Genomic DNA, 17,945 nt, shown 5'->3' on the forward strand with positions numbered 1-17,945 from the left:
CCCTGCACCTCTTGTCAACTCTCCAGCTCTACCAGAAATGTTGTAAGGCCTAGTAGGACAGTTGCTTGTCTGTCTCATCTCCGATCCCCCCCCCATCCCCCCATCTTGGTCATAGCTCTTGCACTATCTGAAATGTCGCCAGGCCTAATACGATAGTAATTTTCCCATTCTTAATGTCTCAAGGCCTTGTAAGAATGTCATTGTATTTTCCCTTGCCCCCTCCCTTGCCTTGAAGCGCTTTGAAACACTTTTGTGTATAGGTGCTATGCAAATAAACTATCAATCAATCAGGGCTTCCAGGTAAATTTAACAAACAGAAGCTTGGAAAAGAACATGCCTAATTCCAAGAGATGAGGCACAAAGCACACACACACCGCTATCGCAGTGTATCTATAATATATCTCAGACAAAAATTTGGCTATATACTATGCAGATGTCCTCACCGAGGAGGAGATTGGTGAAAGTCATTTGAGAAGAATAGGACGGATGAAGTTGTAATGGTACAGACATTAACCCTATACTAGCATTGACTGCTGTAAAGAAAAGGCTTTTTATCACAGCAATTTCCTATTAGATCACCTGTAGAGGTACCAGTTCCTTTTATCGGTGCTCTAGCTAATCAAATAATAATTACAAGAGGTTAGGTACATTAAAACACTACGACCACCATTAGCCTCTTTTAGCAAATACCACCAGAGGCAAAATACTGTTCTGCTGTGCATACTGTTCTGCTGTCCTTAGAAGTATAAGATAAGAAGCCTTAATTCTGTACTGCAGTACATTGTTGGTGTTTAGGATTACTGCAGATGCTAAATACCACCAACGTTTTTTTTCCCGCAACACCGGCACTTTCACCATTAGTACAAACGTAATGTCATTAGTAAAATGCCACAAGAAAAATAAAGATCCTCTGCAGGAAAACCATTTCACTGTGATTGCACGCCCGCTACGACACACGATTTGCACTGCAGCAGCTGCTAGCTGGTAAGCACGTTTTGGATGGTATACCTGTCTGCAACAGGGACTGCTGTGGGACCAACACAGCTCCTACTTACCACCGGCAGTAGCTTTACCACCGTTTGTTAAATGATGTACCCTGCTGTTTTAGAGCAAGTATGATTGCTGTCCAGCCAATCAAAGCTTTGATTCTGAAAGCAATACCAATTTAATCCATGCTAAAACCATCAGATCTGTTTTCATGCCATCCAACTACCTATGCAATCTTGCACCTTCGCTATGGCTGTCCCTTGAGCTCACTCGACTGTTGAACTCCTTATCCCTTTGCTTTGCTCTCCTTTACGCTTCTGCCATTACTGTACACATTTTCCCTAATGGCACTCTGAAGTGGTTGTTTTCCTGCATGCTGCATGATACAAAACTCCTAAATAAATAGATATAAATAAGCTATTAATAAAATGGTGACAAACCAAAATGTGTGACGGTTAAGGTATAAATGTCTTACCAAGTGCAGACAATAATTGTGTGTAACGCTTGTGTTTTTCTAATAGCACACAGTAAGCGCAAGTAAAGTAACTGCACGGCTACTCAGTCCAGATGTAGCAAATACATATTTAATTACATCGAACATAAAAGGCACAAGTCTCGACAATGATTGTTGGTTACCAATGTCGCATAGCTCCCTCCCCAACAATATTGCACTACAGCCATTATAAAATCACATTGATTGCCCCGTGAAAGCAAGAAAATTCACAAAAACAGTATTATTGCATGCTTATGGAAGAAAGGAATTTCATCGAGGCAGTTGTTTCTTTGTCATAAATCGGTGATGGGATGAGTGTGCATGCTTATGGAAGAAAGGAATTTCATCGAGGCAGTTGTTTCTTTGTCATAAGTCGGTGATGGGATGAGTGTGGTGCAGGCAAATGCCATTTTATAAGGTCACAGGCATAAAGAACAGGACCAACTTCCGACGGTGCTGCAAATGCTGCTTGCAATGCTGAGAGGTGAGCAACAAGAAACATTATACATAGGATAATGTAACCCCCTCTCCCCCACCATACGTTATGAGGAGATTTCAAGTCACTGAGGAGTTTGGTGACCAAAAAGAAGAACAATGCAGAGCAGTGTTCATTTACAAGGTCACAGAACTCTGTGGTGGCTTACAATGCGCTTTTTACGTTCACTAAGAGGTATTTCATTCCCTATAATAAAAGGCCACACTCTGCCATCCCTTTTCATTCCTACCTGGGTACTTACTTAATCTAATGTAAGCAACGTTCCAGTTGCTGATCAGATAATCAATGGTGAATCTCTTTACAGTATTAAAATATATATATATTTTCAGCTTCTAATGTGTTGACAAAAAATAGGTTCATGAAATGCATCAAACATCTTTTGTGCTTCAAAATAAGTAATAGCAAGCAGATAGATTCTTTCGTGTGTTCAACTCCAGCAGCTCTGCTCAAAATAAACATACTACCATAAACAGTTCCTGATCATTTAACGGCTGTAACGTGTCACAGAAAGCTATTTTACAAGAAATTTGAAAAGCTTGTCATGGCTTTAGTTCAGTGTGGCAGCGACAGCTGGAATTCGGTTCTGTGCTGGCTCAAGCATCATGCACTGTAATGTCACAATTCAACTGTATGTAATAACTGATTACAGAGCTTTAGTGATGTCATTTTCATGGTACAAGTCAACAAACTAGCCTGTATTAAGAACATAATTTACAAAGTTTTGTACAGATACTGCTGGCAGCCATGTTTTATATGCCCTCCTCTTTTCAATAGGCCTCACCTGCAGTCTTTAGTGAGCAGAGATGTAACATTATTATATTATTATAGCAATGACAAATTACTTTGGTGAACGACTGGTCCTGCAATCCCTCAATTACTTTCAGGGAAATGTGTGGACCATTTCAGCCAGGGTAATCTTTACCGGAGTGTAATATGTGAAGCAACGTCCTTCCATACTGAGATTTCAGTCCACTTGATCAGAAAGGGTGGATTGTTGGAGCTGCCTTGAACAGCAGCAGTCGATTTTACTCGATCGCTGTCCATAACTCCAAGATCTGGTCCCTCTTTCAAGTCAGCATTTTGTACTTGAGGGCAATACCCAAAACGAAATTAAGTACTCGTGGCCCATAGTACAAAAGTATATTGGCTGCCCTCGTAAAAAATAACTTCCTTCAAGGAAATTATCTTACAGACTGAGTGCGTTCAATTGCCTAATTGTTATGAATAGGATTAACTTAGAAAGGTTTGGTTTAAAGCAACAGTGGTGCTACACAAATCGTTTTTTGTTACCGGAATTCTAAACATCTGTGCGCAACCTTGAGACTCATGTCCAAGTCCCAGCAGAGACACGGCAGCCAATCATGCATCAGAGATTTGCAACAAGGACACCACAAGCTAGATAATAGCAGCACGTTTATACCGTGCTACAATGTAGGAAAACGAAAGCAGCAAGTATTTAGATACTTGAGTTCATCATCAAGATATAAGAAATCATTTTTAATCATGTTCTTCAATAACTACACAGCATCGCAAGTAGTAGCCATTTAAATATCAATTTTAAAAGCTCTTTCAATTTAAAAGGGAACACCTTCAAAAGATCATTTGAGAAAAGAAAGAAAAAATAATCATCCCTCACCCAGGGTCTTTCATTCAGATTTTGAATTCATCATAGAGGAGACAAATGAACAGGGAGTGCTGCGTGAAGCCCAGCGCACAGGTCCTAAGAAAGAAGTAAGTGTGGGGGCTCAATAAGACATGCATGGGAAGTTACATCACAGGAAGTGAACCGATCTTAACGTGAAATATGCAAAGTTCATTCATTGGGCTCTTCCTAAACGAAAACAAAAAGTGCACAGGCCTAGTTAGCAATTTCCTTTCAGAAAATGGGGCATCAATGCCCAGAAAATAACCTGAGAGAGGAGATTTTCTTGAAGTGTAGCTGGCAAAGTGTAAAAGGTGCGTACCTTTTAGCCCAAGAGCCTGTGCGTTAATCAAATACAATCTTATATGAAGTAAGACAAATCTTTAAAAAAAAAGCTGATTGCATTTTTGCTACTTCCTTAAAATGCAGGAACCGCAAATAACACACCAAGTTATACAGAAGAGCCTCAAAGGAGTAGGAACTGACTGAGACGCAATCCAAGTTTTGACTGGAAAATGTACTCGGCGACACTTGGGCACGTTAGGTAATTATGAATTAAGGATTTATTTAACACAATGATGAATAGGGTATTTAACATCTCAAAATTCTTATTTCCTTAATCCTACTAAGCAACCCAAATCCAGAGACAGATTGAAGGGAAAAGTATTTTTAAACCAATGGGCCTCATTACAAGTTTACCGGCCTGGAAACAACGGTGCCGGTAAGCTTACCGGCACGTTGATTCCGGACCGGCAAACTACAAATCTGCCTGCCGGAGCTGGTGTGCCCTACAGGGCAGACCTAGCCAGACACAGCAGCCATGGAAGGCAGACTGTCATGGAAGCACTGGTACCGTTAACAACGGTACCAGTGCTTACATGTCCCCCATTCCCATTGAGTCCTATGGGAATGGGGAATTACAATTTACTGGCGCCTGACTTTTCCGGAACGCCGTAGTTGTAATACCCCAGTGTTACTGGCAAGCCAGGCGCTGGTAAATCTTACAAGTCCAGCGGCAGCCCACCGATAGCACCGGCAGAGTTACCACCAGACTTGTAATGAGGCCCAATGTCTTGTGGAATGTAGGGTTAGATGGCTGCTACCTTACGTACTTTTACATAGCTTAATTGGGACAGCCTGCAGTTTTAGCAATTGTGGCGCAAGTCTGCATTTAAGAAAAGAAGAAAAAAAAACATCAAAGGGTGGTGTTGCCAGAACTGAAATGGCACTTGGTGAGCAGGAAAGGTGGCTGGGGCATAGCAAACTCGACATTTTCTCCCGAACAAATGTTTGTGGCTAGTCCAATGAAATGTGCAGGGGCCTTGTTAGAGAAAAATCATTAAAATAAAACAGTGGACCTCATTATGAATGTGCCGGTCGCGGAAACAATGGTGCCGGTTAGCTACCGCCACTGTTGTTACTGGACTGGCACACTCTGAGTTCTGCGGGCAGGTGCCGTCCCACCCGCCAGGTCTGACCTGGCAGGCGGAATGGCACCCTCCCACAGACTTTGATGGATGCACCGGCACTGTTGCCCACAGTGCCGGTGCATCCGTCCTTCTCAATCCCATTGAGTCCTATTGGACTCAAATGGGAATGGGGAGTGACTTTTTCCGTCGCCTGGCTCCAGGGACCGCCAGGGCTGTAATGCCCCGGTGATTCCCCATTGCCAGGTGGCGGAAAAAAAAAATCAAGCGGCAGCTATGCCATTTTTTACGGCACGGCTACCGCCGGGGTCGTAATGACCAATTTTCAGTAAAAGGCTTCTGCGGTAAATGGCTTATTTTGACAACAGAACACATGCTACTCCCAAAAATTTCCTGCACAGTGAACTCCCAATATGGAACATTTCACTCTTGTTTTGGCCACGCTGTAATGTGGGCAACTCGGGAAGTGTATACTCTGGAAACCAAAGTCCTTGGTTTGAATCCCGGTTCTGCTACTGACCACAGCAGCCAGTTCACGGTAGAGCCGTATTCACACAGACTTCATTAATTAAAGGGAGGACACCACCTTTTTTTGACTCCTCGCATTAAAAATAACCAAGGGGGAAGCAGCGCACTCCTTATTAAAAAAAAAAAGAAAAGGCTGGCCACCAGGGGGCGCAGAGATGAACACACTCTCTGCGTGAGCTCCGTCAGCATCACCCCGGAAGATGAGATGAGCCCCCTCTTCCTGGTACCCCCCCATGAAAATTCAACGAGATAGTGTTGGCGGAACACCCCCCCTCAGCCTGGGAAAAATCCCGAGGAGAAACGGACCTCCGCACCCCCTGAAACAGCCAGAGGAAGAAGCGCCCTCGAGACGACGCCACCACACGCGCAGGCAGCGTGTCAACGAGACCCGAGGCCCCGCGTGTAGGCCCCGCGGAGTCGCACTACGCCGACAGGGTCCAGCTTCTGGCCCATACGAAGAGAAGGGAAGGGAAGGGCCCACACCCTCGGTGCCCGGAGTCAGCATCCCCAAAGGTTGCCGCGCAGAAGATCTACCGGCCTCTGTAACACCATCCCCCCGACACGACTCCCCGGAGGGAAGCCGCCGCGGAGCCACTTACGCGGCTCGGAGACCACCTCCCTCTGAACTCCAAGACACACAGGTACCGTCGCCAACCGCCACGGACCCCACTCCTCAATGATGAATGGGCTGAACCCGAGACTAATCGAGGCCTAGACACCCGCGTGTTGTGAAGTGTGTAGAGGTCCGGGTGGACGCTTTCTGCCGGGCTCCTCTATTGGACTCTCTCGCCCTCACAGGGACTGCCAACAGGGACCTGCGGTGTCCTCTGCCCTATCCCGGCACCTCAAGTGGAGCAGCGTGCACTTGCGCCCGGACCCTCGGGCCCGCACCCAGACACGAACAGGGGAGTAGGCCACAGTGTGGACCATGGACAGTGCAGCAGACACCCACACCCAGGCCGCCCCCGCCCCCAGAGGCCCACAATGTGACACGGACGAGGGAGTAGACCACGGTGTGAACCCACGACGACACGTGTAATCCAGCAACAACGGTCTCCGACCTTCCGGCGACCTCTTAAGGGGGCGCATTACTTCATTACGCCCTCACCATCGTACCTCCACTGGAAGAAGGAAGCCTTGGACACCATTCTGCGAAAGAATCCTACGACGCCGGGGCTCCCTACGACGTACCAGTAGCAGAAGCCATTACCATCCTGTTCACCCCACGCACTGCCCGTTCCATCCAGCCATCAGAAACGCCTATGACCGCTAAACACAGACTGTCGCACTTCGCCTACACCCCTGCTTCACCTGCACCTTCCGAGCCCCCAATGGCGAACAGCATCACCACGGCGAATGACCTAGCGGCGGCGACAAAAGGAGACATCGCTGCCCTTCTGGGTGAAATAAAGAACTTGGGCACTAACATAGGAGGCAAAATAGACAGGATTACACAGCGACTTGACAGCATGGAGGATAGACTCGAAGGAGTGGAGAACAATCAAGCCTCCATTGATAATCTCGAAACACAGCTCGATCATAGGATGACGGAGTTAGAACGCCGAGAAGAGGACTTTAAGCTTAAGCTTGATGATCTAGAAAATAGAGAGAGACGTAACAATATCCGCATTTTTGGTATTCCAGAAAGAGAAGGAGAAACAGAAGCGGACCTCAAAGAAACTCTACACAATATTATTAAGCTTCTCACAGCTGATGATGAGGTGGACGAACCAATCACGGAACAAAACACAGAGCGGGAGGCCCTTCGGGCGGACCACGATCAGTCCTGGCCCGAGTCCATCGCTTTCGGGACAAGGCCCGAATCCTCGAAAAAGCCAGGAAAAGTGACATGATCACACTAGGAGGATCCCAGATTGCGATCTATCAGGACTTATCTTCGCTGACGTTGGCTCTCAGAAGGATGTGTGGCCCCCTCACTAAGAAACTTAAGGAGAAAAATGTCAGATACAGGTGGGGCTACCCTTTCTCGCTAACGTTTGAATACGAAGGAACCAGACATAGACTAAGATCCGAAAAGGAGATAAAAGCATGCATCTGCGACCTTCTTGGCCGTCCTGACGGCAATCCTAATCGAGACGAGAAACAAAGAGAAGATCGAGAATGGCATACTCAGGGCGCTCGGAGGAAGAGGGTGAAGGGATCGCGGAAATTCCAAAGAGGCAACCTTTCCCCAGAAGGGGAAAACTGAAGAACACAAGATCAAACCAAAGCAGTGAACTATATTGCACATGTAATAAGTGTTGACATTAATACAACCCCGCGACCCGAATGACTACAATTAGGGGGGACTATGAAAGGGCACAACTCAAACAATGATGTCATATTTGGACAAGGGACGTGATGTAACGGCCCCTATGGGTAGTTCGATACCGACTCAGTGTCCTTGCCCGGGTACGATCGAACGCCACCAACCGGAAATGGGTAAAGGAAAGGGGAAATACAAGGAATGGTTAAAGAACTTTGTAATGGTCAGTGCAGTACTCACCGTCTCGTATACATACCAATGCAGCGTGGGATCTAGAGCAGACATGCATCAACGAGCAGTCAATAGCAGTCATCTTCCTTTGAACGTAATCAATGGCAGCAAACACTGATGCGGGGCATGCCACCCCCCTGAGAGTAGGGACACTCAATGTTAAAGGCCTTAATTCTCCGACGAAAAGATCACTAGTGGCCAGAGAATTCCGCAGGGCCCATCTTGATATTCTTCTCCTGCAAGAAACCAAGTACATGAAAGGCGAGGAACGGCGAATCTTACCGAAACAGGTCGGAACAGAATTTTGGGGCTCCGGTCCATTACGAAAGGGGGGAGTCGGAATTCTCATCAGAAAGAGCACCGAATTTGAACTCACCAAGTCATGGTCCGATGTAGAGGGCAGAGCACTTCTTGTGAGTGGCCACATTGGGAAAATAGATGTAACCATTGCGACCCTCTACTCCCCAAATACAGGTCAATCCAGATTCCTCACTAAGGCTGTCCCGAAGATTCTACTCGAGGCGCCCGGCCATGTCATTCTAGGTGGCGATTTCAATCAATGGGCCGATCCTGTCAGAGACCGTAAGCCCGGCAACCCCAATGTAAAACTCAACGACAGAACCGACCAAACCGGGCTTGCTGCCATGATGTAAATGTACAACATGAGGGATGTGTGGAGAGACCATCACCCAGACGAAAAAGGCTTCACTTTCTACTCCGCCCCCCATAATACATGCACCAGAATAGACTACCTATACGTAACTAACGAGCTCGCAGAGATGGTGTCACATTCAGAGATTACCCCGATCTCTTGGTCTGACCACGACATGGTCCGCACAGACATCAAATGGATAAACTTACCTGTCAAGAGTGGAAAATGGCGATGCAATGAGACCCTCTGGAAAGACGTGGCCTTTAAGGCTAAGATGGAGTCTGAAATCACGCAGTTTTTCGACACTTACGACAATGGCGAAGTATCTAAGCAAACTGAATGGGAAGCCGCCAAAGCCACCTGGAGAGGGATCCTGATAAGGGAAGGTGCGTCGAAAAAAAGAGAGAGAAACATTATTGAACACAGGTTACGAACCGAAATCACTCAGCTGGAGTCCAACAACCGGGGAGAATCAGAATCCGACCGAGCAAAACTGAACGAAGCAAGGGGAAAAAGAAACAAACTGAAACTCTTAGAACACGGACAGATTGCACGCAAGCTGAGATTTTTGAAGCAAAAATTCTATGAGAAGGGAGACAAGGCAGATGCGCTTCTTGCCGCCAGGTTCTGAGAACAAAGAGCCGAACGAAGGGTACTACATATATCCGACGACGCTTCCTCTAATTCACGCCCTTGCCCCACTATCCCAGAAAGCTTTGCCAACTTTTATGAAGCTTTATATTCCTCCGAGTCAGACCCCGACCAACCAGAAATAGAATCTTACCTGTTTTCAATACACATGCCCCACATCCCCTCCCTAGATGTCGAACTGCTGGAATCCCCCAAAACTGATCTGGAAGTTCAGGCTGCTATAAAGAGGCTCACTTTAGGCAAGTCACCGGGAGAAGACGGCTACACAGCCGGATTCTACAAAACCTTTAGTTCTCTCCTCACCCCCTTCTTAACGGAACTTTTCAACAAAATCATTCAAACTGGTAAACCCCCCACGACTCCTTTGGCAGGGCTCTCATTACAGTAATCCCCAAAGATGGGAGGGACCAGACAAAATGCTGCTCTTACCGTCCCATTTCACTACTCAATTTAGATGCAAAGATCTATGCAAGGGTACTGGCTGCAAGGCTCGAAACACTAATGCCCCAACTTATACACTCTGACCAGGTCGGTTCATACTGGGGAGACAGGGGGCCGACACAATGCGCAAGACCCTACATTTGATTTATGCATCCCAAACCATGGGCAACGACCCTACTCTCCTATCCATAGACGCAGAGAAAGCTTTCGATAGGGTCAAATGGGGATTCCTAAAGGCGGTGCTGCGTAAGGTTGGAATGGGCCCGAGGTTCAGAAGGGCAATACAAGCGGTATACACAGACCCTAGAGCGGCAATATTTGTGAATGGCGAATACTCTAGATGGTTCAACCTGGAAAGAGGCACTCGTCAGGGGTGCCCCCTCTCCGCGATCCTCTTCGCCCTCTCCCTAGAGCCCCTAGCAACGGTAATAAGGACTGACCCAAGTGATGGGTATTCACCTGGGGACGACAGAATATAAAGTGGTACTTTACGCAGATGATATCCTCCTCCACGTCACCAACCCTATGACCTTGGTCCTCCGAGCTCTCTTCCTACTGGATGAATATGGCAAGCTCTCGGGGTTCAAGGTGAATAAACAGAAATCTACCCTCTTCCCACTCCAAGGCCAAGAAGAGGCTAAAAATAATTTCCACGCTGGGCCTCAATATTGAACACGCAAAACTGCGATACCTAGGGATATTGATCACTAAACATCTTGACGATCTTTATGAGGCGAACTTCCCTCCCTTATTACACCAGTTCCGGGCCGACCTGGTGAGATGGGAGAAGCTCACAATCTCATGGCTGGGTCGACTCAATGCGATCAAAATGGTGTCCCTTCCCCGATTCCTGTACCCTTTCCAAATGCTACCGATCAGAATCCCAGCCAGCTTCTTCGTTGACATTAAAAGGGCCATCCTCAAATTTCTCTGGTAAGGAAAGAAAGCAAGGGTCTCGTATAAGACTCTAACACTCCCAAAAGAAAAAGGAGGTGTTGGCCTCCCCAACCTGCAAAAATACTAAGAAGCTTCTCAACTTAGAGTCCTGATCCCCCACTTACGCAACCTCACGAGCTTACAATGTGTCACCATGGATAATCATTACTTCGCACCAGCCACGGTGTCAGAATGGCTCTGGTCCCCCACACGGAGGATCTCCAGGAAGATCAAAGATCACCCAATACTCAGTACCATATGGAACATTTGGACTCCGGGCAAGAATATGCTCAACATCACCACATGGCCCTCCCCTCTGAGCCATCTATGGTCACCCAGAATCAACGACCACATCCCGAATGTTGAAAGGTTCCAAACATGGTACGAAGCTGGGCTACAGAGAGTTGGACAACTACAGAGAAAGGACTCTTTCATATCGCTTCCAGAATTAACTGAAGCCCTCGGAATTGGCCCCCCTGCCCACATTCCACTACATTCAAATAAAAGGCGTTTTGACGGGACTGGGGTGGAAACAGTACCTGATGTGGGACCTCACACCCTTCGAGAAGATATTGGACTCGAGAACAGAGATAAAAGGCCTAATATCAGCGATGTATAAAGAATTGATAGAAAGTGAGGGGGGGGGTGGGGACACTGAACTATTTAGAAACAAATGGGGAAGAGACTTTGGTGAACAGTTCACCGCAGAGTTATGGGGAACCATATGCAAAGCAGCTACACAAACTTCCATTGCAAACCAATACAGACTTCACGCCATCAAATTACTCCATTAATCCCAGCGATACTGGCAATATGACCCCATCAAACTATCTAAGATGTTCCAAACTACCAGTCCCGAATGCTGGAGAGGATGTGGAGAAAACGCAGATTACTGGCACATGTGGTGGAGCTGCACTCATGTAACAGTCTTCTGGAACGAGGTCCTGGGCTGGATAAAAGAAATCGACAGCATCTCCAGAACGTTAGACCCCTATTTTATTCTATTTGGCCTCGAAAAAAATGATGACGACTGGACTAGAGTGAGAGACCTGTCCCTACAGTTACTGCTAGCAGCTCGAGCCGTACTTGTTACGAAATGGAAATCAACTTCACTTCCCACCAAAAACGAATGGGCTAACGTCGCCACCAATATATACATAATGGAGCATATGACAGCATTGTTCCATGGAAGGTCAGCGCAGGTAGAGGGCCTATGGATGGACTACAAAACCAAATATCTCCCCAACGGACTCTATCGAGGTCCACCATCGACTCCTCCCGTGTAAACCTGAAAATAAAAATAGGAAGCGACCCGCCATGATGCATCCCCCTACTCTCATCGATGAAGCTGCCACTTTGACAAATGAGAGACCATGACTGCCATTTGTAAAACGCTGCAATGATCGAACTGAATGCTGCATGACCAACTGGGTGGTGCGGGGTGGGACGGGGGGAATGGTGAATTCGGGTACTCATGCAGAACTTAATCAGAGACAATGGGCTTGTCAATATGAACATCTGCTGTTATTGAGCTTCACTGATTTGTCTTGTATATCAAAGCCTTAAAGTTTTTCTTTTTTCTATTTTTGTACCATGACTTCTGTTTGTAACCTGAATAAAGACAAATTTAAATTAAAAAAAAAAAAAAGAAAAACACTGTAAACTCACATGTTCCCTCAACTAGTGCTCATGGAAGCCCCAAACTTCTGCTCCACAGCACCCTCTCCATCTCTAGTGACAGTGATACCAGGCGCACATCACCATTGGAGCTGCATGCTGCGTCACAAGTAAAAGTAAATAAAGCAGGCGCGCAGTAGGCCGCTCGCCAGTATGTGATCTCCCAGACCCATGTCTGAGTTTTTGTCCCGAGTGGTTCTGCAGATCTTGCGGACCACGTAACAAATTGGCGGAGAGGTAGAGAGGCATAATCCCAGCAGGCCGCTGCCTCCCATTGCGTCTTGGGACCCAACACGCACTTTACAATACCTGAAACACAGCAGGGAAGGAGAGTTCCAGGCGATCCCAACGTGGCAGCCGGCGAGGAGCACACACATCCCCAGACAGTTCACCAGGAGCAGTGAACTCTGCTTCTCCACAGCGCAGGTGAAGTTCCTGGAAGTGGCTTTCCACAAGAAGAGTGCTTGCACAGCCGAGCTCCAGTGGGGTCTCCCAAAGGCCACCATTTCATGTCAGGAAGCATGAAGCACATGACACAGCGCCACCTAGAAACCACTAATATAACTGTCAGCCATGACAATCAATCCTTCTATGCAAAAAAGACCAAGCAAGGCACATACCCACCAATCCCCAAGCATCTGAGACAAAGGGGCGATGCAGACTCCAAGACCCACAATGCCCTATACGTTCTGCAAATACAACACCATGTACATGGATAGGCAGTTTGTGGTGAATGGAAGAGAAGAGGATATAGTGTCCATATCCACCACCCCAGGGAGGAGCATGACGCAACTACGAGGACACCAACCGAGGGTGGAACACCAACATCACGGCCCGTAGTTCCACGGCAACCCAGTCCTGGAATTTGACATACAGGGAATCCCAGCGATACTGGACCCAAATAAACACTATGCTGCAGCATCTAGAAATGTTCTTCAACGCAGCGGACGTGGTGGACGATGCACGCAAGAAGACCTTGCTCCTGTTCTATGCGGGAAGCGAGTTGCACACACTCAAGACCCTCCCACAGGGCGATGGCTCCTATCACGATGCTGGTAGAGCCCTAATCAACTACTTCACCCTGATGGTGAACGTAGACAAGTGATTTCAACTGCGACAGGCACGTACCGCAGAGTCGGAGGGGTAGAAGAGAAAGACATCTTCTACAAAGAAAACACACGAGGTGCGCCGAGTCTCACGAAGTTAACACGTTTGCGGAAAAAAACGGAACTGAGGCTAGGGGCACCGTGCATCCTATTTATAACATCCTGTGACGCCGCCCTCGACGGAGGCCTTCGAGGGACATGGACCCGACGCCATCGACGCAGGACGCCCTCTGCCGAAAAAGTTCCGAAGTGCACAGCTGTGGACATTACATGTCAAAGATGTGGAATGCGCTGGAGGACACAATCTATTCGAAATTACATTTCTACATTACTTTGACACAACAACTAGCATTTCCTCTATTATGTGAAGAGAAGCATAGCTGTAAAATAGATCCCCACTTCTGCCATATATCATCGCCTCTGATTGTCCTTGTATAACAATTTGCAATACAAACCTTTTGGGGAATGGTGTGTGGAGGAAGGCTACGGCAGAGTGGATCACATATAACCTATAGCCCACTATGTTTGGAAATCAGAACTGTATGTCCTTGCAATGGAGCACTGGCAATTTGCTAATATAATTGGGCAAACATGGTCTTTCCTGTGCATCACAAAGATAAACAACACAGGCTCACATCAAATGTTTAAGGAACATTGCGAGAGGTGAGACCATACGCTTCGTGTGCTAAATAGGTGTGACCATTTAAGAATGGACATAAAGTGACTTAACAGAAATAGGGTACAATTCATGAGATGGCTGCTGACAGGGCCAGGTACTACCAGGCTCATTATGGTACTCTAAGAGCAAATCCGAGAGTACAACGTTGTGAGGTTGCACAATCTTTCTTTCCTTCCAATAAATGACTAGTCTAATTGCCCTTCACTGGCTGCAGTAAACAAGGCAAAGAGCTATTCACCCCAGCAGAAAACTACAAATACACAGAGGATGATATATCACCAAGCAGGTACGGTTCGACTATTTATTACAGTCCTGGCTGCGTCTCCACAGGCTTGCACTGATGAGTGTGTGGAGGCAGATGCTAATAACATCCAAAGCCAAATTAATTCAGGTATCAACAACACATGGCACGATAGACCCAGCTCTCGGGCTGGACCTATCTGACAAAGGGTTTATGCCGGATAAATCCTATGATGGACAGCGCTCCAGTGCCTTCACCTAAAACCTAGCATTTAACGTTACATTGGCCGGGCACCTGAACTTTTGGTATATTGCAGACTGGAAGTGGCTAGATAGTTCTAACAGGTTCTCATGGAGTTCAGCAAGAGCTCCACTAGAAAAACAAAGGACACGTTTTTCTATTGCAACAAATACACGTTAAACCATATTGAAAAAAATTAGACATTTTACATCTCTGTTTGATAAGCGATCACCGAGTTTTCATTGAAGGGGATAGTCTAATTATCCTAATGTTTCTGTCAGCCGTGGGATATGCCCTGCACACCTCCAGCCTCGCCAGGTCTCCCCAAGGCACAAATAAAACGCACAAGTAAGGCTCTTATTAGAAGCTGTTCAAGATTTTCTGGATGGCTCAATCACCTGGAAATCCCAAAGCGTAAGGGATGGAAAGCTTTGAATCAATTATCACAAGTAGGAATTCCGAGGGCAGTTCTTCATTTCCTCTATTTTAAGCTCATCTGCGCCATTACAAAAAGGAAGTCAACCATTTACCAATCAGCTGTGGTCCTGCCTTGATTGGGAGCAATCCCAACAAACTTCTAAGCCTGCATGGGAGTATAGACAAGTGGGTACATGGTTCATTCAGGTTGGGCCACATCTGTGGTGCAGCTGGATTCTTAGGGGTCATGCCCTCGCAGTTATGACATGCTTGTTTTTCAATGAGGTGATAGAAATGTTAGGTTAGTTTAAGGTGCATTATCAGCAATGAGCAAGACTTGATTGTTAACATCATTGCTCGTTTTCTTTCCCGAAATCAACTTTGACAGAAAAACAAAATGTCTTCAAGTGGGCTTTAAGGCACTGTTTAGACAACGTAGCCCCTGTATTGATTTTCGAGGCAAAAGAGAAGGCTGACGTCATACTGCCTTTGAAGAGCTTGGGTGAGTCCATTGTCATCATCTGTAATGAGAAACTAAAGTGAAGGGTCAGTGGAAATCTCTTCCTGATATAAGGAACACGTATAGTTATGTAATATCCTGCTGCAGATTGCGTCTATGTGCACACATGCATCATGCACAGAACGAAGGGGGATGCAGTAGTCTGTTCTGCGAAGGGCGCCCAGCAGTGACGACCTCCGATTGCTGGGAACTGAAGAACATGCAAAAGCACCAACCGCTTAAACACGTACCCTTCAAATTCTTGAGAAGTTTACAAAACATCTACTTCCATTTCTTCTCAATGTTATGGAGCTCCCAAGCAGAGAAACCTGAAGCTAAGGGGACTTGTTTATGGGGAGAGATTCTGGACAATGTAGATCCTTGGCAGCAGTGCTCTTTCCTTGCAATAGCAGATGCTATCCACAACTTTAGAATGTTAGTAACAAACAGAAGGCAAAATAACTCATACAAGATAGCAATTTCCATACCCACCTCGGACTTCCAGAATGTGGACATAGCTGGAGCCAGACCAACCGATAGGCACTGTACAAGCCACATTAAGAGAAATATTCCCTACTAAAAGGGGAAACCATAAACCTGTAGGGGCTTTCCCCCTGCCTCACACCTACAGAGGGGCTCTAATAATGTTACTGCTTGATCTGAAGAGGTACTCTGTAAGGTAAGCATGCAGCATATTTTAATATTGAAGAATTAATAGGAGCAAAGTAGTATGGACTAGAAAAAGATATTTTGAAGTTAAAATATAGAATCGCCTAAAAAAACAAACTGGAAATAGACATTACTTTTTTGATCACTACAAATCACTTTTCGCCCAACCTTAAACAAACGGGAGAAAATGCACCCACTTTTATATCTTATCTGAAGCCCTGGATGCAGTACTAAAAACAATATCGTGCTGTTGCGAAACAACGGGTGCCCGCCTACTCGTGAGGAGCATTGGATTTGGATGCATAGAAGCAGGCTCGGACTGACCTATACAGGGCAATGCCCGAATCGGATGTCCAAACATGCTGATGACTAAAATGGGCCCGTGTTTTTGTTAAAAGTGGGCCATTTTGATTACTCACTTCAGAATGGAGCTGGCAGTTTTGAATGCATAATGTGCAACACATTTGACCAAAAATGTGCCCCTTGGGTACTACTCAAACAGCCTGTCAAAAAAGCAAGTAATTTCTATTTGCAACGGTGGGCCACTTTTTCATTGGTGCCCGGACCCATTTTCCGGTCATTGGAAGTCCACCCTACATAGAAGAGAGCTATGCTTGCAGGTAAATAGCACGGCTGCTCCCGGCTTAGTGCAGCCGTGTGCATTTCCAGGGGTGGGGCTCTTTCACATCCTTTAACGTGTATCTTTTCAGCCTAGGGCAGTTCCTCATGAAAGCTTGCACCACCTCCTGAGGCACAACACAGTAACAGTGGATCTCTTCCAGGAGCACACACTTCTCCGACAATTCAATTAACACAGAATTCAGATCACTGGAGGGCGTGGTCTGCAAAGTCAGTTTCTTTAAAGTTCGACTATAACTATTTGCGGCAAACCGAACGTAGTGCACCAGGAAACTGAATGTGTTTAACTCCAAAGTGGAAACTGGGATATTCTTTTTGAGAATTCTTGGAATTTTCCAGGCTGGTATCGTGTGGTCCAACTCAAGGTTTACAAGAAGTGTGGAATGCTTTTTGCCCAGGGAGCCCCAAAGCGCTTCAGAAATAACTGGAGTATATTTGTCCAGGCGCTCACAGAAAAGGTCTAAACGAGTGAGAGGTGCTCTGTCCGGACTTATCAATTCCATGAACACGTCATCAGACAGGCTGGCATAGAACATCCCAAACACAGACAATTTAGGGCAGGCTTTAAGGACTGCTCTGATGGCTTCGGGCGTTACATTACAAACCAGTGTGCGATTGTTGAGGAATAGGCTTCGCAGGTTTGGGTTACCAGTGGCGATCAACCTCACAAGTCCATCATCCAGCGTAATTGGCATGTTCCGGAAGTCGATGTGCTGGAGGTTGATTTCATTGTCGTGTCGGCACACATTTTTTATGCTGTCTAAGATATCTTGGCCAGAGTAGAATATTGGGTTCTCTCCCCGGCACAGGATACAGAGGTCCTCCAACTTGTGGCTCTCTCTGGCCAAGCTGTCTAAGACCTGGATGACATTTCTGCGGTTGGTCTCCTTCGCCTGATCAAACACAATCTTCAGATGCTTTATATGACCCAAAAATTGATGTACGCTTTGCAGGATTGCATCTTCATCATCGGAGTCGCAGCTGAAAGAAAGAATTACAATATTTAGAGTGGAACAGAATTCTTAAAT

The 17,945-nt window shown here is 46.3% G+C and overlaps 1 protein-coding gene across 2 annotated transcripts in view; it reads right to left on the reverse strand.

Annotated features, from left to right (window-relative positions):
- Positions 1 to 1,549: 1,549 nt before the first annotated feature.
- Positions 1,550 to 17,945, reverse strand: part of LOC138528336 (F-box/LRR-repeat protein 8-like) — a 370,015-nt gene continuing 353,619 nt past the window's right edge. For both annotated transcript variants that reach the window (XM_069639876.1, XM_069639867.1), the window contains one exon: positions 1,550 to 17,898. In XM_069639876.1, coding sequence (XP_069495977.1) covers positions 16,923 to 17,898 — 976 coding nt within the window. In that variant the 3' untranslated portion in view covers positions 1,550 to 16,922. The remainder of the gene's footprint in view (positions 17,899 to 17,945) is intronic.

The sequence above is a fragment of the Ambystoma mexicanum genome, chromosome 1q (assembly GCF_040938575.1).
Source record: "Ambystoma mexicanum isolate Mex_15411 chromosome 1q, UKY_AmexF1_1, whole genome shotgun sequence".
Classification (NCBI taxonomy): Eukaryota; Metazoa; Chordata; class Amphibia; order Caudata; family Ambystomatidae; genus Ambystoma; species Ambystoma mexicanum.